General features: G+C 54.9%; 2 protein-coding genes across 2 annotated transcripts; one reads left to right on the forward strand and one right to left on the reverse strand.

Annotated features, from left to right (window-relative positions):
• Positions 1–6,789: 6,789 nt before the first annotated feature.
• On the forward strand, positions 6,790–8,745 carry LOC309415074 (retinal homeobox protein Rx2; the record flags this gene model as incomplete). The annotated part of the gene is made up of 3 exons (XM_082012479.1): positions 6,790–7,066; positions 7,201–7,430; positions 8,293–8,745. The coding sequence occupies 3 exons, from the start codon at positions 6,790–6,792 to the stop codon at positions 8,743–8,745; spliced, it is 960 nt and encodes a 319-aa protein (XP_081868605.1).
• A 7,624-nt stretch (positions 8,746–16,369) lies between these two features.
• LOC309415077 (gastrin-releasing peptide-like) lies at positions 16,370–21,324 on the reverse strand (the record flags this gene model as incomplete). Its single annotated transcript, XM_082012482.1, has 3 exons — positions 16,370–16,423; positions 19,716–19,960; positions 21,177–21,324. 3 exons carry the CDS (start codon positions 21,322–21,324, stop codon positions 16,370–16,372), a joined length of 447 nt encoding a protein of 148 aa, XP_081868608.1.
• Between the last annotated feature and the right edge of the window lie 2,621 nt (positions 21,325–23,945).

Consider the following 23,945-nt stretch of genomic DNA (forward strand, 5'->3'; position numbering starts at 1 on the left):
CATTTATTCTAGGAGTTAGCTCCATACAAGGCTAAACATAAATCTATCCCACCTGGAAGATTATGCTAGGGTAGGGCACCTACACCCTGAGAAAAAGCACGGCTGTCATTGGTGCTAAACTGACTGAGTCTGTGGGACAGGCAGGATCCAGATACAGTGCTTTTAGACTCAGGACCAAGCAAGATTTTCTTTGCTGTCATTCAGAGTCTTTTTCTGGGGAAAACCTAAGTAGGTGCGGGCCTGATTGCCCCCTGGTCCCCAACCAGCAGAGCTGATGCTGGCTAGGAGTTGGAGGAGCGCGGCCCCATGCGGGGCAGCTGGCTGGTTGAGGGATGGCTACTCACCGCAGCCTGCAGCGCTGCCGGGGCCGCCAGCCCGGGCAGGCAGGGATGGGGCCAGCAGCAGTAATCCCCACCGGCCCTGGGGAGCAGGGTCTTGTGGTTAAGGCAGATGGGAGCATCGGTCTGTCTCTGCACTTGCGTCGCCACAGTAGTTGTCGTGCGTGATAACCCGCACAAAAGCTGTACAGCCCTTGCACATGGATGATGTATACAACGCTACTCCCGAAGGGCTCAGGTATTCTATACAACGAAGGTCTTTGTACGTTCTCCAAGAGCTAGCTTGTGAATGAGATTTGCAAACGAATACGTGGAGCACCTTCCTACAGGTTTATAAGCCTCTCTTTCTCTCTCTGTCTCCAGCCAATGAAGTTAAAATATTTATTTTAAATGAATAAATGCATTAAGTATGGTTTGTCTCCTTTCTTTCCTTCCTTCCTTCCCGCCTCCTCCCGCCTTCCTTTTCTCTTTCTGTCTTTTGCCTCTTTCTTTTCTCCATTTCTCCTCTCCTCTCCTCTCCTCAATCCTGGCCTCAGGTACTGGTCTGCGAAGTGCAAAAGACTGAGTTACAGTGCACTCCAGATGTGAAACCCACTCGGTTCCGAGCCCCTTTTCCAGGGCTGGGTCGCGTCCTGCAGCCCCACCGGTCAGTGGCGGCCCTGCCAAGGCCCAGGGAGCTTCCGCGCTTTGCTGAGGGAAGCTGGGCGACCCAGCAGACCGGCTTTCCGAAGGTCCCGTCTCCAGCAGGGAGGATCCGCTGCGGGCTGCAGAAAACAGCTGGGGTCCCCAGCATTAGGTACAGGAAGAACACCTGCCTTTGTACCCGATGACGTAAATCGTGCCTTGTAAACGCCTTTATTGCCTCCATTAGCCGTTCCCTGAGCGCACTCGCCAGGAGGGGACTTGCCCACCCGCTCCGGCAGCCCCAGCTGACACCTCCCGCCGCCGCAGGCCCAGGCGGAGCGAGGCCGGCGGCTGCTGGGGGTCTGGGTGGCTGCGCTGGGCCCGGTGGCCGGTAGCGTCAGAAGCGGCGGCCCGTGAAGCGCGGTACCGCGCGGCGGCAGCACAGCACGCGCTCGGTGAAGCCGCGGTCTCGCCAGGCAGCACGTGCCCGAGCAGCGCGAGCATCTGCCCCCGCCCGCCTGGGATGGTCCCTCTCCCTGCAGAGCGGGACGACGCTCACCCACAGCTACACGGTTGCAGGGCCAAGGGGCAGACAGAGACACAAAATCTCAGGGAGGATTTGAGCCTGTGCCATGCCTGCAGCGTTTTGCCGAGTCACTTGGGAAAGGAGGACAAATTCTCCCTCTTGGCAAAGCCACCTCTGCAGCGAGGTAGAGGGGTTCACCCCTCTCCCGCCCCAGCAGGCTGCCGGGTGCCGAGACTGCCGGGGAGCCGACGGCTGCCTCTCGGGATCCTGCTCTCGCACGTCGCCGGAGAATTTAATTCTCTCTGTGGAAAGACGAGTGGGCTCCTTTAGGAGGTCTTACATAAAGCAGTTAAAATAGTCACCAGCTGAGCTCAACCGGCTTTTGGGTGGTGAGAATCGATCCACTTCCCTCTGTATTTGTACAAGTCTGGTAGGTGTCTCCATACTGTTCTGTTACTTTACAGACTGAATTGTTTTATCTCTAAACCACCAAAATAAATAAGCCTAAAGCTTTCGACCTTTGAATTAAAATGTGCCTGGGGCATCCTGAAAATCTTACTGAAAGCATCTGGTGGTTTAAGGGAGCTAATTAAATTCGTCAGCATTTATAGGATCGGCATTTTCACAGTTTAAAGGGTCACAGAAGAAAGTACAGTCAGAATCACCAAACAAGCGATTAATGAGAATCCAAAAAACTGTCAGGGCTGGCAGAGGCGAGCGGGGCTGGGAGGTGGCTCCGGGCTGGCGTGGGACGGGGGACATCCCCATCCACGGTGTAGGACGCTCCCCAGCCCTGGCGCTGGCCACAGCCATGCTGATCTGCTGCTGGGAGGGGAGTGGGCTGCCTTAGGCATCATTTTTAGAGCCAGAGACTTAAAAACTCTCAGTCTGGAGTGGCGCGGCTGGGCTACGTCACAGGAGGTGCTGGTCTCTGTGCCGAGCTCCTGCGCACAAACAGAGTTTCCCTGGCGTGCTGGGGCCAGGGCTTGCACCCACCCCGGGGCTGGCATCAGGCTGTGCACAGACGTGGTGGGGCACTGGGGGGCTAGCATCGCTGCCCCAAATCCCCCCGAGAGCCCCTGCACGGGGTGGTGTGATGGCCCGGGCACAGCTGCAATTCGGTCCTGCCCCCAGCAGGAGCCTGATCCTCACCGTGCTGGAGGGGACTGTCCTGCTCCCTGCCAGCACACACATGGCTCATCCCTGCCGCACCGGCTGTCCCTGTCCTCAGACACCAGCTGCAGGCCCGGGGAGGCAGGCGGGTAGGAGGTGGCAGGGCCACACGGGGTACACGTCACCGGGCATGCAGCTCTCAAGATGCTTAGCCCTGGGGACAGATCACAGGGGAACCTGGAGCAGAGTGGGCAGGCAGACAGGCAGCACACTGGCTCTGCTCCAACGCTCAGGAAAAAGGAAAGGAGATCTTTCTCCGAGGTCTTGCACTAAACAACCCTTCTCCTCAGGCTGCCAGAGCCTTAAGAGGCAGCTGCTGCATGCGTGTGCATGTGCACGTGTGCTGGTGTGTGTGCACGGGGATGCACTTGTGTGCATACGTGTGCACAAATGCGTGTGTATGTATGTGCATGCACCTATGCACATGACTGCACGTATGCCTGCATGTCGGTATGTCTGTGTGTGTGTCCCTGTGCGTGCGCGTGCGAGTGCCCCTGCGTGCGTGTGTGTGTGTGTGTGCTGCGCAGAAGAGGAGCCGATTAAAGCGTTGGGTCACGTGGGAGCTACTGCTGGACGGACCCCACCTGGGATTTGGGTTCTTATAGTTAATAGGATCGCTGGGGCTCAAGGCTGTCATCCCATCAAGATAAATGTCTCTAGTGCCCACTTTTAAGCAATCCGAATTCAATTAGGCTAATTGGAAAACAAGTAAAGAAGGATTGCATTAATATAGCCTTATAGCATGAACCTCCACTCCCTCCCTCCGGAGGGATGGCTGCGCAGGGCCAGCCTCCGTGTCAGAGCCCTCGCCCCAGGGCTGTCCCGCTGCCAGAGCGGCCGCAGCTGGTTCCACGCCACAGCCAGGCCAGGCGCCGGGCGCTGCACGCTCCGTGGAGGCTCGGGCACCGCGCTGCCCCGGCCGGCGCAGCACTCTCTGTGGGATTCCCGCGTGCCGCCGGGCACCGCGTAAGTGGTGGAGGAGACACCACCGGCTCTCCTAGGGGCAGGTGCAGAAAAATCGCACCGGAAAAAAGGCAGGAGGTGACTCTCAAGGTACGAGTAATGCAGTGTCGGGAGGAGGCAGCAGCTTCCTCGTACATCGTGCTTTCAGGAAGGTTCTTGAACTGCACGCCTAGGAACTTCTGTGGAGAAAAAAAAGCAAGGCCAGTTCCTTCAGTTTTTAACAATCTGTTGGATGATACAGAGTATGCAAATTGCAGCAGGGTACAGATTCCCGCTAGGCGAATATTTCCCCCTTGCCACCCGCCCCTTGTCGATTTGCTGTGTGACCTTGAAAGTCCTGTTTACCTTTCAGGGAGGCACTCTGCTGCACATCACTGCTCTGGAGAGTGATGTCCCACCTGCAGAGTGACTTCAGCTTCAAATGTCTGCTCTGCAAGGCAGTAATTATTTCAGGCTGACATAAAGAAAAGACGGGAGGAAAGGAAGCAAGAATCTGCGGCATTTTATGGTGCTGATTTCATTGTGTGAAGCCATGTCCCGTACATATGTCTCTACAGCACCAACAGGATCAAAACTATTCCTATTTAGTCTTCACTATACATGCACAGGAAGGAGGTATAGTGGACAGCTGTGCTTTAGAGGTTGTCCATCTTGAGAATTTTTGTTCGCTTCCAAACATAAATTCAGCAGTAATCGCTGTAATAAAACACGGCAAAAAAATAAAAAAGGTGATGGAATGGGGGAAAGGCAAGTAACAAATTTGTGACCAAGGGAGTTTCTTCCTCTTTCAACAATTTCACTCCCCTGTAAGAAGGATGCTACAGTGACAAATGCAGTTCCATATGGCAAATGCAACCGTAATAATCTACTGCTGAGGCAAGAAGATCCTTCTTTATTAGGAAGGAAGGTCTCTCGTGTACAGTATTGGATGTGTACCCTACTTTGGGGGCAGGTGGTTTTTTTGCTGTACATTTGCACTGTGATCAACAGCAAAAAATCTGAGTCTTGTCCCTGTATTTGACAATTTTGACAGGTGCCCTAAAAGCAGAACCTGTGCCAGGACCCAATGCCCTTTATGGCACTCACTGCCAGACCAGAGTCTGGCTAAAGGGTTTTCGCTCCTTCATCTCACCTTGCTATCTGTTTTTTGCTACAACAAGCAAAAACGATTCCCAAGTTTGCCCAGGGCTTCTGGAGGGACAGGCATGTTTTGTGCTGTTTGTGAGTGCCATAAAACCCCAGCTCCAAATTAGAAGAAATTAGGGACATTGCAGTGTTCATTCATCTTCACTAATAGAGTTCTTGGGAAATACACATGTAGATTAAAGGAACACAATGGCCCCTGGCTGATTGCTTTGAGTACCCTCCAATGCCCCTACAATGGTATTGACTTGCTTTTCATATTGTGCACAAAAGCCACACTAACCTTTTCTTGTCTGTTCTGTTGGCCTCTTCCCTCTTTGCCAACGGATGGCTGAGTTCTTTCGGCCCCAACACTCCCCCCACCGACGCTGTCGAAGGCGAACCTCACCTGGAACTAGTAGGAAAAGCCGAGCACTTCTGAAAGGAATTAGCTTTGGGACTTCAGACCATAAACCTTAAAGAGGTGTGGGCACCACCAGAGGCAAGCACTGACAATCTTTGTTTTGAAGCAGTTCCTCTGGAAAAATCTACACAAAATGCATCCTATTGGGGCAGGGAGGGAAACAAAAATGAAGATTTGTTGAGAGAGGTCATACCGTTCATTAGACTAGCTAATATATCTGGAGGAAGCAGCAGTGGTGTTTTTCATTCACATGCACTCTCTTCAGGCTTGAAATGGAAGCACCTTCAAAGCCAAGCGCAGGCTGAAAACCACTCTGGATGTTACTGTGTTTGTCATTTAAACCAGCTGGGACAAAAGATGGCTGGTGCCTCAAAGGAACTGGCAAGTGCTAGCATAAAAAGTGATAAAAGAGAAAAGCAGGAAAAATACTGATGCAGGAAGGAGTATGTTGGAGGCAGGAGACGTGATGCCGTTGCCTGGTTAGTACTGTGCTGAGCCCATGCCCTCCACCAAGCCAAGTACAGAGTAAGGTGTGGGATTTGGCTCTCTGCCTTACCTCCAAAAGCGTTTTGTGTGTCTTCCGTGAAGTCATGCCGTGCCCTCTAGCCTCCCAGCCACGCTTGCACCATGGAGGACAGGGTCTGTTCCATACCAACACCTCGGAAAATTTCCTCAGAAATACTGCCTAGCACTTTTTCCAGCTTTGTGAAGGCTGAGAGGCCGATCCCACCTCCTACAGATGTCTCCCGAGTCCATTCTCCCCAAGAGCCCGCAAGCACTTTCTCTTGTCTGTAAACCTGGCTCTGAAGGCAGCCAGACGCAGGGGACCAGAGCATCAGCTTTTACCCCCAGCGCTTTCCACCCCCCGCATTTGGCACAGAAGGGTGCCACGGCATCCTCCTGCACGTCACCTCTTGAGAGGCTACCTATGAAACCGATGCATTTTAAAAATGCCTGAGGCGGGTGTAGGCTGGAGCTGTCAAGCCAGAAAAATTCGGAGAGGCTCCGAGAGCCCGCAGCACAGCGCAAGGCACTGAACCGGGCACCCTGGCTCAAGCCCCCCCGGGGCTCCCGCCCCTCCCCGACCCCTCCACGGAGCCCCCTTTCTCGGGCCTGTCCGCCAAGTCCCGGCAAGCGGCTCCCGCCGCTCCGGGAACTGCCGTGCCGGCTCGGTCCCCGCGCCCGGCACACCGGCAGCCGCCTGTCCCACGGCCATTTCCGACGGCGGCCGGCCCGGGCAGCGCGGCCCCGGCCCCGCGGCTCCGGTTGCGGGGCTCGGCGGGGCGCCCGGCCTGGGCCAGCCCCCGGCCCGCCCCGCCGCGAGGGCCCCGGATGGCATTGCCCGGCGCCGTCTGGGGCCCGGGGCCGGGGCCGGCGGGGCGGGGCGGCCGGCGGGGGGGCAGCGGGCGCTGCCGGCGGGGCCCGGGGATGCCCTGCCTCCCCCGCCAGGCCGCAGCGGCGCAGGGGCCTCGCCTTCCCCTTCGCCCACCGCCCCCCGGCACTCCTCCCCCGCCCCAAGGAGGCCAGCCCGCCGGGCGGCGCCGTGCCAGAGCTGCCCGCGCCGCCCCGGGGCCGGGCGGGACCGCAGCGCCGCGCCGGGGCCCCGGGCCGGCCGCCCCATGCACCCGCCCGGCGCCCTGCTCGCCATGGCCGAGGGCGCCTTCTCGCTGTCCGCTCAGGCGGCGCGGAGCCCCGGGGGGAACCCGTCGAGGCTGCACAGCATCGAGGCCATCCTGGGGTTCACCAAAGAGGACGGCCTGCTGGGCCCCTTCCCGCCCGACGGCAGCGCCGGCAGCGCCAAGGAGGCGGACAGGCGGGGGCCCCGGCACTGCCTCCCCAAGATGCCCGGAGAGCCGCCGCCGGCCGAGCCCCAGGGCCGCGCCGAGCGCTTCCAAGGTGAGCGCGGCGGGCGAGAGGCGCTGGGTCGCGGGCGGGTGGGCGCCTCTCCTCCGCGCCCTCGGGCAGGTCCCGTGTGTGCCCCTCCCCGGGGAGATCGCCCTCCCGCTGACCCGTCCGTCTTCCGCTCCCAGAGCCGTACTGCCCCGGCAGCGCCAGCCCCGAGCTGCCCGCCGGCAGCAGCGGCGAGGGGAAGCCGTCGGACGAGGAGCAGCCCAAGAAGAAGCACCGGCGGAACCGCACCACCTTCACCACGTACCAGCTCCACGAGCTGGAGCGCGCCTTCGAGAAGTCCCACTACCCCGACGTGTACAGCCGCGAGGAGCTGGCCATGAAGGTCAACCTCCCCGAGGTCCGCGTGCAGGTAACGCCCGCCCCGCCGGCCCGGCCCCGCGCTCCGGCACCCCCGGCTCAGCGCCGGGAACCCCCACGCCGCACGGCCCGGCCCGGCCCGCCACAGCCCCGGCACCGCTCCGCGTTCCCGGCGCTGGGAACTCCCGGGACGGCGCTGCACAGCCCGGCCCGGCGCAGCCCCGCGTTCCCGGCGGCGGGGGCCCCCGGCCCGGCGCGGACCCGCACTCCTGGCGGCCGGAGCAGCACCGCATGGACGACCCCGCTGCCTCGGCCCGCGGGCCCATGAACCCAGCCCGACATCGGTACCGCTGGCCCCGGCCGGTGCGTGGCTGAGCGGCCCCGCGGGGCACCGCTGGGGCTGGCGCCGTCCGCCCAGCCCCGACGCGGCGGCCCCGGCTCGGCCCGGCGGGACGCCGGGGAGCTCGGGGCCGTTTTCCGTTCGGCACCCGCGGAGATCGGGCTGCGGCCCGGACCCTCCGCCCGGCCCGGCCTATGGCCACGTTTTCAGTGCCGCTGCCCTTTGACTGGCGCGGCCCGGACCGGGGCGGCCGAAGCCGCTGTGCTCCGGGGCGGGGGCTAGCGGGTGGCTAGCGCGGGGCTAAGCAGGCGGCTAGCGGGCGGACGGGCGGGCAGGTCGGGCCGGCTCTCGCTGCGCGGCTTCCCCCCGCGGTGCCGCACTCTGCCGAGCTTGGAGCTGCCGAGCCCGCGGGGGAAGCGCGGCTGAACTCACTCCTGCCTCGGCTCGGCACGGCACGGCGCGCCGTCTGTTGCTCTGTCGTGTTTCACTCGCCCCATTTCATGTGCACCGCTGCGCCCAGGGTTGAGCCACTGCCCTCCACCCTGGGGCCCGGCTAACCTGGCTGTGCTTGCAGGTGTGGTTTCAGAACAGGCGGGCCAAGTGGCGGCGGCAGGAGAAGCTGGAGGTGACCTCCATGAAGCTGCAGGACTCACCCATCCTCTCCTTCAACCGCTCATCGCAGGCAACACCCATGGGTCCCCTCAGCAGCAACCTGCCCCTGGAGACGTGGCTCAGCCCGCCTGTGCCCAGCAGCACGGCCCTGCAGACCCTGCCCGGCTTCGTGGCCTCACCACAGAGCCTGCCCGGCAGCTACACACCACCGCCCTTCCTGAACTCTCCGGCAGTGACCCATGCGCTGCAGCCCTTGGGGGCCATGGGGCCACCACCGCCTTACCAGTGCGGGGCCACCTTTGTGGACAAGTTCCCGTTGGATGAGGCAGACCCACGCAACACCAGCATTGCCGCCTTGCGGATGAAGGCCAAGGAGCACATCCAGTCCATCGGCAAACCCTGGCAGACAATCTGAACTCCCTCTTCAGCAGGAGAAACCCACGGGGAAGGCCGGTCCTGGGATGCCCAAGGGACGCCCTCGCCCTGCTCTGGCTCCCACAGACGGCCAGGCAAGGGAGGGCTGTCACTTGCACCAGCCTTTCCCCCACGCCTTGACTTGCTTTGTGTTTTGCGGTCCTTTTAATTCCCTTTTCCACATGCCCTGCAGAGTTAGGGGCCTGATCATAGCTTAGGAAGAAAAATCTCTTCAGCTCTCCCTCCTTGGCTGGACGCTTTAGTTGCAATAAAAGCTGCAGTAGAGCGAAGAGCTGTGTAAGGTGGCTGGGAACCGAGGCCTGCATTACCTGGGGAGGGTTTTCTGGTTTTGCACCATTAAATGGCACAACCTGCAGGAAGGCTGTGCATCATGTTTCTGCACATGAGTGGGCTGCTTGGGCTGGACCCTCCTCTGCCTGTGATGCACAGGGGGGTGGGACAGGCCTGTCTGGGGGCCCTTCTCCCTCCCACTCCAGCAGCAGGACCCTGCCCAAACTGGCGGTGAGCGGTGGAGGCTGGGGGCTGCAGCCCCATGGCAGGGAGTGCGCCCCAGCTGGGGGGGTCCCCACTTGGCAAGGAGGGGCCAGGGCCCTGGCAGTCCATGGGCCAGGCGCAGTGTTCCCACAGCTGCCCTTGGGGGCAGCCCCGGGTTCGGATGGGCTTTCTCTCCCCTCAGAGAAGGGGATCGGCAGGTGCCGCAGGGCCCTGAGCCCCCACAGCCCAGCTGCCTGTGGGGGAGACGGGTGGTAGCTGACAGGTGGTTGGAGCTCTCAGCAGGGGCCCATTGGGTGCGTCCTGCCCAGTGTAGCCGTCCAGTGCAGCCCCTGGAGGCTGGCACAGCGCTGGGTCGTGCTCGGTCCCCTGCCCACCCAGTGCCCGTCGCCAAGCTGCCGAAACTAAAACTGCAGCATCTTTATTTTCCATTATCTCCGTTACTGCCTGTAATGGGGCTGAGAAGCTGTAATGAAACACCCCTTCTCCTCCGCTGGGCACGGGGTGCTCCACACACTCTGGAGGTTGTGGCAATTAATGTTTCTCATTAGGGAAGAGAGAAGGATGCACAAGCGCCCTCATTGTGTCCTGGGGATGATTCAAGGCAGATTGGGAGACCTCTCCTTTCACCATTTCCCACTCGTTGTGGCCAGACAAAGGCTGGCATCTAATTATATTTTCACAATCTGTGCGTATCTTTTAAGAGTCCTGTCAGGAACAACTATGTCAGCTTTGTTCAGCTTCACTTCAGAGAGCTTTTTAACCTTAGACAGCAGTTTCTAAACATCCCTTCACAGCCTTCTCCACAGCAGCCCTCATCTATTGTCTGGAGGGCTTCTTTTACAAATAATAACAGGAATCCCTCTATTTTGAAACGACTTTTCTCCTCTCCTTGGCCTCCCTGCAGATCCAGAGCATATGGTGTGCCCAGGACCCCAGGCTTTCCTTCCCTGGGGTGCAGGGAGGCCCAGTGAGTGGCCCCCAGGGAATTCAGGGGGGATGTTGGGCTCCCGTTGGGCTCTGGACCTGTTGGTGCCACTGCACGTGTCCGTGGTGGTGCGTAGCCTCCCCAGCACACAGCTGTTTGGCTCTTTGCTCCTTGGCAAAGGAAGTGCCGTGCTGTCAGAAAAAGAGAGTGCTGTCGCTGTCAGGACCAGGGAAATAATTTGCTAATTTCTGGTAAGGAGACCTGAGTAAACTTCTGGGGGAAGAGGAGGAGAACAAAAAGCGTGTCACTTCAGTTTTTAAGTCTTATTCCAGCGCTCCTTTTGCAGGTGAGCTTTGTTTGCATCACCAAGGATGCTGGGCTTGCAAGAAGGCATATCTGGTAGCTACGAGAGAAGGACGTCTGTTGGTGTAGTTGCACACCGCGGGCTGCATCAGTCATGCACACAGACTAACAAGTGACTGCACAGGCTCTGCACGCTCTTCCTCCTCAGGGGCAGGAGCAGGAGCAACCCCACTTGCCATTACTTGGCTGCAGTCCAGCTGCGCCTCTGATGCTGAAAACCCTCCTGCATGTGAACACATTTAACTGCTGCCCAAAAGCTCTTACCTGTGCTTATTGCTCATGATTAACAAGCAACTCCCAAGATCTCAGTGGTGCTCCTCCACATTTTGACTCTACCACCCTCCCTGTTGCCTCCAGTTCTTCTGTGTCCTGTAAAGCCACCGGAAAGACCCCCCTGACTTTTTGACCAGCGCTGTAACCAGCACTGACACTTGGTTCCTTGAGGTAGTCGAAGACTAGCAGTAGTGACAGGACAGCAGCAATAGCAGCTGCAGACACATGTTCACTTTTATTAAGCTCCTGATCCAGCACCTGCAAGTAAAAAATGAAAGATTATGTCAAGCTATGGTGATTGCTCTTCTACTAATGTATTAAGCAGGTCTTCTGTTACATGTTGTACATGTGAATCCTGTAATGGATAAACTGTGTGCAGTCATGTTCTTCAAGGAAAGCTATGAGTTTTTTGCTAAAGATAAATATTTTAACTAGCTAAACCTAAGTGGGCACAGACAGGTAAATATTTTTCAAACAAATAAAGGGACAGAGGCATATGCAAACTCATATCTTTCTTGTACCCTGTCTAGTTTTCTGTGTTCCTACACTTTCTTTCAAATTGTCCCATTCCATTTTAAAAGCTCATTTGTTCATTTTGTTGTAAATATCTTCTCCTCCTTAATTGGGTGCTGAGTCTAATAATCCTGCCTCGGCTTGTTAACTGTACAATAGCAGTCAGAGTTAATGACCCATTAGTGATTAATTCCTTAAACAGCATCTAATTGCTCACTGTAAAACCTTTTCTTAAAACTGGATTAAATCATCTAGATCCTTAACCACTTCTTTACTCTAACTTTGCTAAGGCTATTAGCCTGGCCTTTTCTGAGTGATCTATTTCTTTTTTTGCTTAAACTGTATTAGCAAGATAGTATTTTTAGTATCTATATTTGACTTCTTTGCAACATCTGAAGTTCTAAGGAAGAATAATACCAATAAAAGACTGCCAGTGAAAATATTAAGGAATTTACTCCTTTGCAATAAGACAGTCACAGACAGTGAATGTTGTCATGCTAGCCATGGCACACCACCTTTTGGGAGAGGTGGACTTGTAGGACAGGGTTTGCCAGCAGTCGCGGCTGCTCATGGAAGTATGTAGGCTTTGGCGGGTGAAGCTGTAAATGCTTCTTAGAGTTTTCCCACGAATAACTTGGTCTTTGCTCAGTGTCCTGAATGTGGGGCAGTCGTCGAGGGCTGCCCCAAGAGACTCCTGGGAGGGATTGCTTCATGGAGATGAATCCTCGCTCCCCTTCCAGGGACATAGATCCCTGCGCCTGGGGGTACTGCACCTCCCTTCTCAACACAGGGCAAATGACTAGTGAGGAAGGGCAAACCTTGCTGGGAAGGGGAGGCAAGGTACGTTGTGTCTGCCAGCAGCCAAACTGGACCCTCCCATCATCCAACGGGCCTTGGGGAGGGCAGGCAGTATCCGAAGCTGAGGAGCTCTTTCCCCTTTCCTTCCCTGCTGTGTTTCACTTGGTGAACAGGCTGAACTAGGACCCTGGCTGTCCTTGGAAAGCCTTCTAGTTCATTTCCAGGTAAATCTCACATGACCGGTCTGAGCTTTCTGTTTTTTAATTGAGGGGAGGATGGATGGATACACATTTCTTTATATTATGCAGGCCATTAAGTTGTCCACTTTGCATTTGCTTCAAAGTTCTGGAAAAGTAAAATCAAATCACCATCTCTGCATCTGCTTCATCTGTAGCAATGTCTCCACTGGCAAATGAGGTTAATCCTGGGTGATTTCTCATTAAGATGTGAAATGCGGAGAGGTAGACTGTTTTTCATGAGAAGTCTTGCCGTTAGGCCTGGCCGTCTTTGCCCAGCCCAGAAATCCCAGGTTTAACGTACAGCAGTGTTGTGTAAAGTTTTGCACAGGTCATTAGCATGAGCTGTGCAGGAGAGAAGACAATTACTATAAAGCACTTTGAAGATTTCTGAATAATTATGAGGAAAAAGCCATCGTGAAACTCAGTCTCAATGGTACCATTTCTCAGCAGAAAGTGTATTCTAATCTCTCTTCCTTCCCACCCCTGATCAAAATCCTGGCAGTATTCAAGAAAACTAGCAAAGACACCTGACCTATTTAAGCCAAGGGGAGTTTTGACATGGAGTTCAGCTCGGTTGCTTTCCAGTGGCGCAAGACCGGCTCTTTGTCCAGGACTGACGCTCAGTCCCTGCTGGACGGGGTCAGCAGAAGCAGCTACACAGGTTAGAATCCGAGAATACCCCCAGTTGTCGTCCCCTCTGGAGCCGCAGGCCGGCCGTTGTGCTTGCTCCACAGCCACGATGGGTCAGAGCCCATGTGAGATGAAAACGGACAGAGCTCAGTCAGTTTAAATTTCTGTTATGAGCTGTTGGGGTTGGGGGCACTACTGTTCCCTTCCTCTCTCGAGGACCTGTTAATGTCCGCAGGTGAGACGGACAGTTGAAGGATCATCTTTCCCGCTGCCTCGGCTACATCTGACAGGGATTTCAAGTAAGAACATTCAGTTACTTACTACTGAAAGATCTCAAATATCTGTTCAGAGCTCCTGGCTACATATTTCTTTGGTTCAGCCTGTCGGGATGTACTAGGAAGTCCAAATCCAACAGTATTAATTCAAGGGGTTCCCTTCAGCTACAGCGCTTTTGCGGTGGACACTGAGGCTCTCTCTTCTATGCAGTCAGCATCTTCCTGTGTCACTCATGCTGTGGACTATAAACCTTGGGACCTTAGCAACTTCCTTCAGTAGTCTGTCAACCACAGAGTACCCATTTACTAAATCCTATCATAGGAGAAAATGGGGAGATAAACAAAAAAAAGAGAGCAGAAGGAAAAGCTGGTTAGACCAGGACACTGGTCACTGACAACATTACCCGTTTTTCTGGTAGAATGAATATTGTGTCTCCTCTCTCTGAGCATCTCTGTGTTCCGCCAATGCATGATGTGAAAACTGGCTGACATTTGGCAGTCATCCCTCTGTCATATGACGTTTCTGCCCCACTAAGAACTGTGAAATAGCTCTGAAAGGTTTGGTTCTATGTAGAAAAGCAGTTAAAGTCAGGCAAGACATTCAGGAGAGAGTTTAAAGGGAGGCAGCAGAAATTTGGAGGGAGGCAAGAAAATATAAGAATTGAAGCTTTGGCCACTGGTACAGAGGGGAGTGTTGGGGTAAGCAAAGAGGATGGTGTTCCAGCGCCGGTAGGGCAGATACCCCTCCTCTAACTCCATCTTGGCGACGAGGCAGGTGCGGGGTCAGAGACAGGCCTCTGGGCGAATCCAGAACGTCAGCGAGGGGGTGCCAGTTTTAAGCAATGCTTTGAAACACAGGGCTACCCGGGAAGGCTGGCTGGCCAGCGGCCTGCTCCCGCTCACACGCCTGTGCTAGCCACAGCGCGGCTCAAAGCCACGACGGCTTCTGTGGTGGGCGACTCGCGGGCGACCCGCGGCCGTTCGCCGCTTCACGTTTTGTGAGGCACCGGTGATAAACCTGCAGCTCTGCGGCACCATCCCCGTAACACCCCGACCTGTAACACCCTTCTGCTTCACGTGATGCCGTCTCTGTGGGATGGGGGGGCCCGAAACCGAGGCCCGGAGAAACGTGACCCCTGCCAGGGGTGGCGCGGCCGAGTCACCCCGTGCCTCCGGTGCCTTTGAGACCCCTCCGTGTGGCACGAGCCCTCCCCCCCGGCAGGCCCAGCACACGTGACAGAGGCTCTGCAGGAGACCCCCGCTCTCCCGGCTCCAGCGGCCGGGGCCGCTGGCAGCCGCGGCCGCGCGCGCTCGGCGCCCCGCCGCAGTCTGCGCCAAGGCCCCTCCGCGCTCCGGCGCGCGCTCCGGCTTCGGACCCGGCGCCTCCCGCGACCTACGGGGCGCGCGACTCGCGCGCATCCCTGGGCCGAGGGCGCCGCCTGCCGGAGGCGGATGGAGCCCCACGGCGGCGGCCGCGCGCCACGCGCCCCGGCGAGCGGCGCTGCCCGGCGGGGCGGGCCCGGCGCCGCGGGCCTTGAAGCTGCGGCGGACCTCGAGCTCGCCGGGAGCCTCTCGCGCCTCCGCGGCGACCCGCCGGCTCCTCAGAGCACGTGCACGAACGCAGCCGCCCCGTACTGACACGCGCCCTCGACTCACTCATCTCGTCACCTGTTGTCAGGCTGGTCGAGGCTCGAAGGGACCTCTGGAGGTCACCTTGTCCGGTTCCTGCTCAGGCAGGGTCACCTAGCACCCGTCGCCCAGGACTACCTCCAGACGGCTTTTGAGGAGCTCCAGGGATGGAGACTCCACCGCCTCCCGGGGCAACCTGCGCCAGCGCCAGCGTCGCCCTCCCAGCACAGAAGCGTCTCCTGGCGTTCGGCAGGAACGTTCCGTCTTTCAGCTGGCGCCCGTTGCCTCTGGTCCTGTCGCTGGGCACTACGGGAAAGAGCCTGGCCCTCTCCTCTCCATACCCTCCCTGTATCCACACACCTTGGTAAGAGCCCCCTTCCCCAGGCTGAACCCCTGCGACCTTTCCTCGCGGGAGAGACGCTCCAGCCCCTTAATCACATTTTGTGGCCCTTTGTTGCGCTCTCTGCAGTTTGTTCATGACCCTCATGTACTGGGATGCTCAGAATGGGACATGGTACTGCAGGGGTGGCCTCCCCAGTGCTGAGCAGTGTCCTCTCTTTGTCCAGGCCTGCTCCTCCTGCTCTGTGTTGAGCTGCACGTGGACGGATGCTTCTTCTCGTCCTTACAGCCCGGTCTGTCAGTGCTCTCCGTCGAGGAAAGGTCTGGGCCTCTGCCGGTGTGACTGTCCTGTCCAGAAAACTACAGGTGAGCCAGGAGCATCGCTTGGCTGTAATGTGCTGTAGCCCCACAAAAGGTGTCACGAGCTTGTTCTCCTGGGAGGCAACGTTCTTCCTCTAGTCTCATGCGGACACACAATGGTGCTGGACCTGCTCACACATGGTTAGGAGTGTGTGGCGGGAGCATGCTGAGCTGCCACATCACCTCTCAGGCAAACATGGAGGCAGAGCATCTTTTCGCAGCTCTCTGTGCCTGCACTTGGCCCATCGACACCTCGGGCAGGCCGCGTCAGCTTCCCCCTCCTGAAGAAAAATTACAGACCCGGGACCAATGCAAGGAGGAGAGGAGCTTCCGCACAAAATGAATCATTCTGTTGTTTTTGTTACTAGCTGTGGCACAGCCAATTTCCATTTTATTAACTCAAATAAAAGTATAAACTCGGCCTTTTTATTAGTACTATTTATTGCGAATGTTAAAATGTCATGTAGTTTCAAACTAAGAGATGAACTGATTAGATAGGTAAGTCATATAATTCATTGGAAGACCCTTCCGTTGACAATTATATATATCAAAGCCACTCAAGTGAGAAAATGCAACCTTGAAAATGAAAGAGAGAGTTTAGTCATTGCTGAAACATAGAAGAATATGTGTATTTAGATATTTTACACAAAGGAAATCTTGTTTACAGAAAAGAGACCTTGTTGATTATCTGATACAATCAAGTGCTTGTGAAATATAGTCTCTTAGGGAAAGTATTCCATTTCTTCATGACTTAGAGACCTTCTTTCAGCTTGGCGTGCTCTCTTTCACATTCACAACTTGAAGCAGATAGTCCATCATCTAATAAAAGGAGAAAAATGTTATTTATAGAGCAGTCCTGGAAAAAAGTCATTCACTAAGTTAATAAGCCTAATATATATCTGCTCTGTATATTCACGTAACAAACACATTCCTAATAATCTTCCCAAAAGAGACCTCATTTGTCTTGGTTAGCACAATAACCAACTGCCAAAGTACAAGGAAAGTCATTCGCCCAAATAATTCTGTCTGCTATCTCATTTATATAGTGTCTCATTAGTTTTAAAAAGCCAAGTCATAGAAACAATTTAAAGCTTATCTTCCAACTTGCTTCTACAATCAGGCCAGCTTGCACGATCTGATCTTTAACTACTTTAACTGGAATTTCTTAACAGAATAAAGAGCAGGCAAGATCTTCGTGTGCCTGGTATTAACTGAAAACAGAAGAAAATAACTCGGGTGCACTCCCCTAAGCCTAATTCCCAGAACTGTTATGCTCATCTCTTTGGCTTTTTTGACTATGTGCTACAGCACTTCCCCTACTCTGGTGGGTCTTTTAGAAAAAAACAAACAAAAAAAATTTTCTTGAGAGATGTACAGCACAGTGTGAGCATTAGTGGTGAATAATGCACTGAATTACTTTAAGCTAATAAGCAAGACCCTGAATTGAGTTACCTGAAGTACATATCTGTATTTACTTCTGCAGCCTCTAGCTTTGGGGATTTCTGATCTTAAATTTAAATTTCAAATTTTAAATTTAAATCAGCTAAATTTGAAAGAGTCCATGAAGCGGAGTCCTCATAGTACACTTCTTCCCAACACAGCCTGTCTTCACTTATGTTCAGTAGATGGGAACATGGGGCTGCGCACAGGCAGAGATAGCCTCCTCGTGGTTAGCATCTCTGCAAGTGCATACTCAGTCTCTGAGAATTGCAGCCGCCCCGACGGCAATACAGTCTTGGGACAGCTATTCCATCAGCTGACAGTAGGGTTCATGGTTTATCTTTGTTCGGTCACAACTGCATACCTCAATCCAACAGGCCATTTCACAGTGAACAGTGACCCACTGTAAATATGGTGTCTGGCTCCTCCTAGAATTAGTTTCTATTTCGAACTCAAATACAACATGGCTGGAAAAGTATTTAATGCCAAGTACAAACTTATCATCATCGTCGTCAGTTTACTCTACCTGGCCATCTTCCACCAAGGTGGGTAGCTACATTCATCATTCCTGTACATGGACACCTTCGTTAGCTGTGGTACAGCAGCACCTTAAATGAAGGTGACGTCTAACCAAAGTTTGTGCAACATGGAACCCCTCACATCCACAAAAATCTAAAGAATCAAAATCCAAAGGTCATTTATGCTCTTGTACACACGTGACTGAATCTCATACCTATACCAGAGTTCCACCTTTATAAACAAACAAGGCCTCCTATATTAAAAAAAACCCAATTATTATTTAAATGTTTAGGAAACTATCACAATCCTCAGAAAAGTAAAGCATATTCCTTTTGATCTTCAGGTCGTCTTCATTTGGAAGGCAGATTTCAAAAAGATACATAGCTTAGCTTGCAGGTGCTAGGCTTTTACTTTCTGAAGTAAAAGGAAAAATCTTTTCTAGGCTGCATACAATCAGGTATTTGAGTCCAACATTAGGAAAGCACAGGTTACATACTACTTTGATGATTATGTTTTACTTCAAGATGGAGACAAAGTATCTGTTGAATGCTGGAAATCAAGGGTTCTATGGCAAAATGAGGTTCTGTGAGTTGTCATGTATCTTAGTCACATGGAAGACATGATTTTTTTACTTATCGTTGGATAAATCTGGATATTTAAGGCAACAATCTTATTATTCCACATATATGTTCAGTGTTGGACCACAAAAATGTGGATATTAATTTAGGGTAAAAGAACACACATACGGATATGAGTCAACTTACTGGAGGCAATTTTCAGCCTTTATAAGTATGATTTATTACCAGATACTTTTTAGAAGTCAAAATATTTCCCTGTTTACATAACAAAATGGAATTTGTTCATCTAATTTGATTGCAAAGCTGCACACTGCAGAGCTGAAGACGAGACAAATAGTTTCCTTTTTAGATAATATTAATCACAGCTCTTATAAGCCATAGCCAAAAAGAAACCTATGGACAGCGTTCATATCAGTCGTGTAAGAGACTTAAATCATGGCTTAATTCAATGGGTAAATTTTTACCTCTAAGCAAGTCAAAACTGAAGTATTCACTGACTTCACTGCACCTGGATTTCAGGAGGGAGGCTGGGCTGAAGTTAGCCCAAGAATATTAACTACATCGTATTACAGTAGAATATGGAAAGAAAAAAAAAAAATCTTCCCATTAATGTCTTCAGGGTGTATTGATCTTTTTGTTCTGTTTCAATGTCACCCAAAAGAATTCTGCAGCTGTATCACCGTTACTGTACCTGATGCATTATAAAGAAAGGAGTTTCCTAGTAAATTCTGCAGTTTACATTATGTCATTTAGACCCTGATTACTTTCTGTAAAACCTCACTGATCTCCTTCCGAGTGTATTTTACAGGATTTTCCAAAAGAATAGGGGTGAATCTGTTCCAAAGTCTTGTTATCTTGTGAAATAGTGCTAATAAGTACACCAACCTGAGAGAAGAAGAGGTGAGTCCTAGGCACACATTATAGCTTATCAGTAGCCACAGACTCATTTCGCAGGACCACAAATGGCCACAGCAGTGGCCAGCACCATCAGCTGGGGGAAAAGACTTGCACGAGACAAAGACCGAGCTGGCAAGAGAAGAAACTGTCCAACCCAGTTGCTCAAGCCACTGATGGGCAGTGCCTCATAAGCCAGACCAGAGAGCGACAGCCAGAACAGTGGCCGAGGAAGACTGGCAGTGTGATGTGGCTTTACACACAACACCTTTTGCCTTCTTCCCGCCCTCTGTATTTTTCGTACTAGCTTTTTTTTCACACTGGCTGTTTTTCACACTAGCTTGCTTGTGCTGAGTAAATACAGAACTTGGTGCTGATGCGCTCGTCTGAGCATGCAGGGCTAGAAAAGAAAAGAATGGAATGACCAAGCAACTTCAGGGGAATCCAGACACTAAAATCTGCTTAACGCTTGCTGAATTTATGCCCAGTACCAAATTAGTTCATAAAAAATAGAATCTGTGAGTGACGATCTGTAATCAAGAGTAGAGTCTTACCTTACTGAAGGACTAGTGCACGAAATGCATTTCTGCTACTTTTCTGGGCAACCACTAGTCAGAAGCAGCTGATACGCTACTGTAAAATGAAATCTGAATATGTGGAGTAGTTTTTGTCTTACTTACGTCTTTCCAACTGCTATTGTCATCTGTCTCCCAGGTGTTCCTGGTATCCCAGGGAAGCCCTCCTTTTAAAAAGAGAGCACTTTTATTTTCATTCCCTTCCAGCAGCCGTAGCAAATATTTTGAGATTTCTTCCCACTGCAGATAGTCTTCCAGCTGCTTGGTATTTTCAGCTGAAAATGGGGTCTTGTTTTCTTCTTCATAAACATAAGGAAACTCTCCAGTGCTCTTCTTCCCCATTAAATGTCCTGTAACAACAATGACAGTAGCATGAAATGAAGCAAAACAGGTATAGATTTTAGTGTTCAAACATCAGCTGGAAGTTGTTATTGACTAAACGGTATGGAGGGAAGGGAAGGGACAGGCTCAGATGATGTCGAAGTTGAAGCACAACTGGGACTGGAGATTTTGGAAAAAAATAGTGCCACACTATTAATTTTCTTTGTCTCTTACGCTACGTTGTCAGAGAAAACGCTGCTGCTAAGGGTGCAGAGATAACGAATTATTATAATTTTGCCTGGAGCTAGGGAGAGGCACCTGGTACGCTGGAATAAGCAAGTGGATGGAGAAGCTGTGGCTTTTACACTTTCCCCGCCTTGAGATGGGATGTGGGAACTATAGCGTAAGCCCATGTTCCAGGGCCCTCCCAGGACCTAAACTGGATGCGCTTTTGATATACCACGCTTTGCTGTCATCAAAATGAAATCATAGTTGGCTTTAGGCTGCGAAGGAGGCTGCTGACGAGGGGAGGGGGAGAGAGCACCGGAGCAGCCTCCCCCAGGCTGAGCGCCCCAGGGCCCGGCTGGGACCAGGGCTCCCTGCCGTGCTGGCCGCGCCGAGGGTGCTGGGGAGCTCGTGAGTCCCGCCCAGCTGCCTTCGGGCGTGGGTCTGGTTCCCCGCATCTGTGAAGAAAGGCAGCGGTAGGAAACACAACTGCCGCGTAAACATGGCAAAGATAGCGGGGAACCCCGCGCTACCCCGCACACTCGGCCCCGCACAAGCGCGGGGTGCTGTCCGGGCCGCGGCAGCGCTCGTCGGGGACGCGCTCGGGGCGCGCCGCCGCCGGCAGGACGAGACCCGGCGCCTGTGCGAGCCGGAGGGACTGGGGCTGCAGCGGCCGCTCCTCCTCTCCGCGGCCCCCCGCCCCCGTCCCGGCACCGAGGCCGCTGGCGGCAGCAGCCCGCCGCGGCGCCGGCGGGGCAGGTCGGGTGGGACGCCGGGCTGTGGCAACCCTGCCCTCCCGGCCGAGGCCGCCGAGCCGCTGCGGCGGCGTGCCGCCACCCCCGGAGGCGCGGAGAGCCGCCGCGGGAGCGGCCGAGCGCCGTCGGGGCGGCGCGGCGCCGGGCGGGGCGAGGCGCGGACGGGGGCCGGGCGCAGGGTCGGGCCGGGCCGGCGGCGCGGCCAGCCGGGGTGGGGAGGGGGCGGGCGGGCTGCCGGGCAGCGGCGGGCGGGACGGAGACTTACCCACAGCCCAGTGGCTGCCGCGGGGGTAGATCTTGGTGAGCCCGGGGGAGCCGCCGGGCTGCAGCGGGGCCGCGCCACCCTGCGCCGCCAGCAGCGCCAGCGCCAGCAGCGGCAGAGCGCCGGGCCGCCGCGGGCCGCCGCCGCCCATCGTGCCGCTGCCGGGGCTGCCGCCGAGCCGCCCTCCGCTGCGGGCCGGCTCCGGCTCCGTCTGGGCGAAGCGCTGCCGCCGCCGCCGCCGCCGCTCCCCATTTATACGGAGCCGGGACCGGGCGCGAGCGGAGCTCCCGCGCCTGGCGCCTCCTCACGGGGCCGGGGCTGCGGCCGCCCCCGGCCCCCCGTGCCTCCGTCCTGCCTCCGGCGGGGGCGGGGGCCGCAGCCGGCAGCCTCGGCCCCCCGCCCGCCTCCCCGCCCCGTCGGGCTCCCGGGAGGGGGGGCGGCCGCGGGGCTCAGCCTTCGGCGGCGCAGAGCCGCCCTACCCCGTCGCCGCGGGAGCCCCGGGGCCGGCACCCGCTCGACGGTCCTGTCCTGGGCCCCCTCCGCGCCCCTGGCCCCGCCCGCGCTGAGCGTGTTGGGCTGGTGCCCGTGTCCACCCGCGGCTGTGGCGGGCCGCGGGCCGTCGGTCCCCGGACGAGGGGTCCCCCGGAGAGACCGGCCAGCATTTCCCCTGGGGTTATTTTCTCGATTACGTTCGAAAAACGGACGCGGCGCGGCAGTTTGTTGCCCCTCACCCCCCGTCTCTCCGGCCGTCTGGCGCTCTGCGGCGGCACCGCAGCTGGCACCGCAGAGGCGCGGGTGGCGCGGGGTGGCCCTGCTGCGGCAGCGAGCGGGTTGGGGCTCTGACAAGTGCGGAGGAGACGGGTGCGGGAATGCCGACGGCTCTGTGCGGGTTTAGCCGCAGCCGCGTGAGGCTGCGTGCATACGCGGGAGCTTGACTTGGCAAAAAAGGGTTTTCACGCGGCTGCCACGGAGCGCTGGACCCGGGAGCCGCCGTGGCTCAGCTCCGTTTCTGTTACAGGAGCTACTTTCCTGAAGAAAAAGTTCCTGTTAAAATGAGTCTATCTTCTTGTGCTGGTCTTGGCTGGGATAGAGTCAATAGGGCAGGGGGGAAAAAAGAATGATAATGCTAATAATAATGATAAAAGAATATACAAAACAAGTGATGCGCAGCACAATTGCTGACCGATGCCCAGTTAGTTCCTGAGCCGCGGCTCCTCCCGGGCCACGACACTTTACAAAAAGCATGAAAGTGTTCACAGAAGTGGCGTGCTGCGTTGGACTAAAATGACCAAACAGGCTGAAAAATTTTTACAAGAGCTTATGGCAAAAAACATGCTTCAGCATTTTTTAAGTGGGAGGAATGGCTGTAAAATGACCAAACTCAAAACAAAACGTCACTTGAAGCTCAGTGAAATGGAAGAACTTGTGCAAAGAGTTTCTTTCCAGTATCACATAAATTTACTGTCACAGGTGACAGTGATGTGACTCACAGATTTAGAGGACTTTCTTCTTTCCTTGCACAGAGACCCTGTGAACTTCTCAGCACTCTAAGGCACCTGGAACTGGCCAACTTTGTAATAGCTAACGGATGAAAAGATTTCCGTCCTGAAGAGGCAGTGCAGAGGAAAGGATGAAGATGAATCACTGAAGGAGACAATATATGGCTGTAAAGGCTGTGAGGAAGTGGAATGCTTAAGTGCATAGTCGACTTCAGGCGTGTAAGTAGTTTCACTGAAGTGAAGGTGGATGAGTAGCAGCGGGACGCAGAGTCCTGATGTGCGGTCTGGCCCAGAGAACAGCAGAGGCAGGGGTGAAGTCATGTGGAATTGGGACAGTTTATGTGATGATTGTGCTTTCTAGAGAACTGTGTGGGGAAGCAGGATACACAGTTAACAGAGCTGACTGTGAGGGACTTGCCAGATCCTTTGGCTAACCCTGCACGACTGGAATTGAACTATACCCAGTGGAAACCACCACGGGTGTGAATTAGCATAATCACTGAGCAAAGTAGCTAGTGCAATCGTTTTTGAAGTCAATTGTCTACCCTGCTGTACGAGCTGAATTGTTCCCTTGTTTAGCCTTAGTTTATTGCGTCGTCTTTTACTGATTAATGTGATTCATTCTTTTATTTTGGTTATTAATTATGCATTCTTGTTTAATTTGCAGTAGTATTCTCATGCCTCAATCATGAGTTTCACTGTGCAGCCTGCAGTACAGCTACAGAAAACATGTGCTCTGCGCTGAGTGACAGCTGATCAAATACCATATTTCCATCTGTGGGAAATTCTAATTGTTCACTGCAATTCAAGACAGGAAATGGAAAATCCAGGGAAACGTCCATTTTCAGAAAAAAACCCAAAAAACAAAGCAAAGTATTTGGCTTTCCTAAGCTGCAGCGGCTGTCCTGGAAGCCCTCTGACGGCCCTTGCCTCCCCAGGCTGTTGTGCTGGCCCTACCTGTGCCCGGGGCCCTCGCCCTGGGCGCAGCCGCCAGCCCACCCTGCGGCCCCCGGGAGGGCGGCGCGCAGCGCAGCGCGGCCTCCGCACAGCGGGGCTGCCCGCGCCCCTTACTTCAGCCCTGCTCGCTCCGGCAGCCGCCGACACGGGTTCCCCCAGGGCCCGCTCTACCAGCCAGCTGAGCCGAGGGGAAGCCATCAGCAGGTCTCCTCCCTGAAACGACCACGTTTGCACAAACTACCCTAGGAAGTCAGGTCTCTCCTAGCGCTACGTTCGCCACCGTACTTCTGTTACTGTCGACGGTTTCTGGTGGTTT

The sequence above is a fragment of the Phaethon aethereus genome, assembly GCF_964289735.1.
Source record: "Phaethon aethereus genome assembly, chromosome: W".
Classification (NCBI taxonomy): domain Eukaryota; kingdom Metazoa; phylum Chordata; class Aves; order Phaethontiformes; family Phaethontidae; genus Phaethon; species Phaethon aethereus.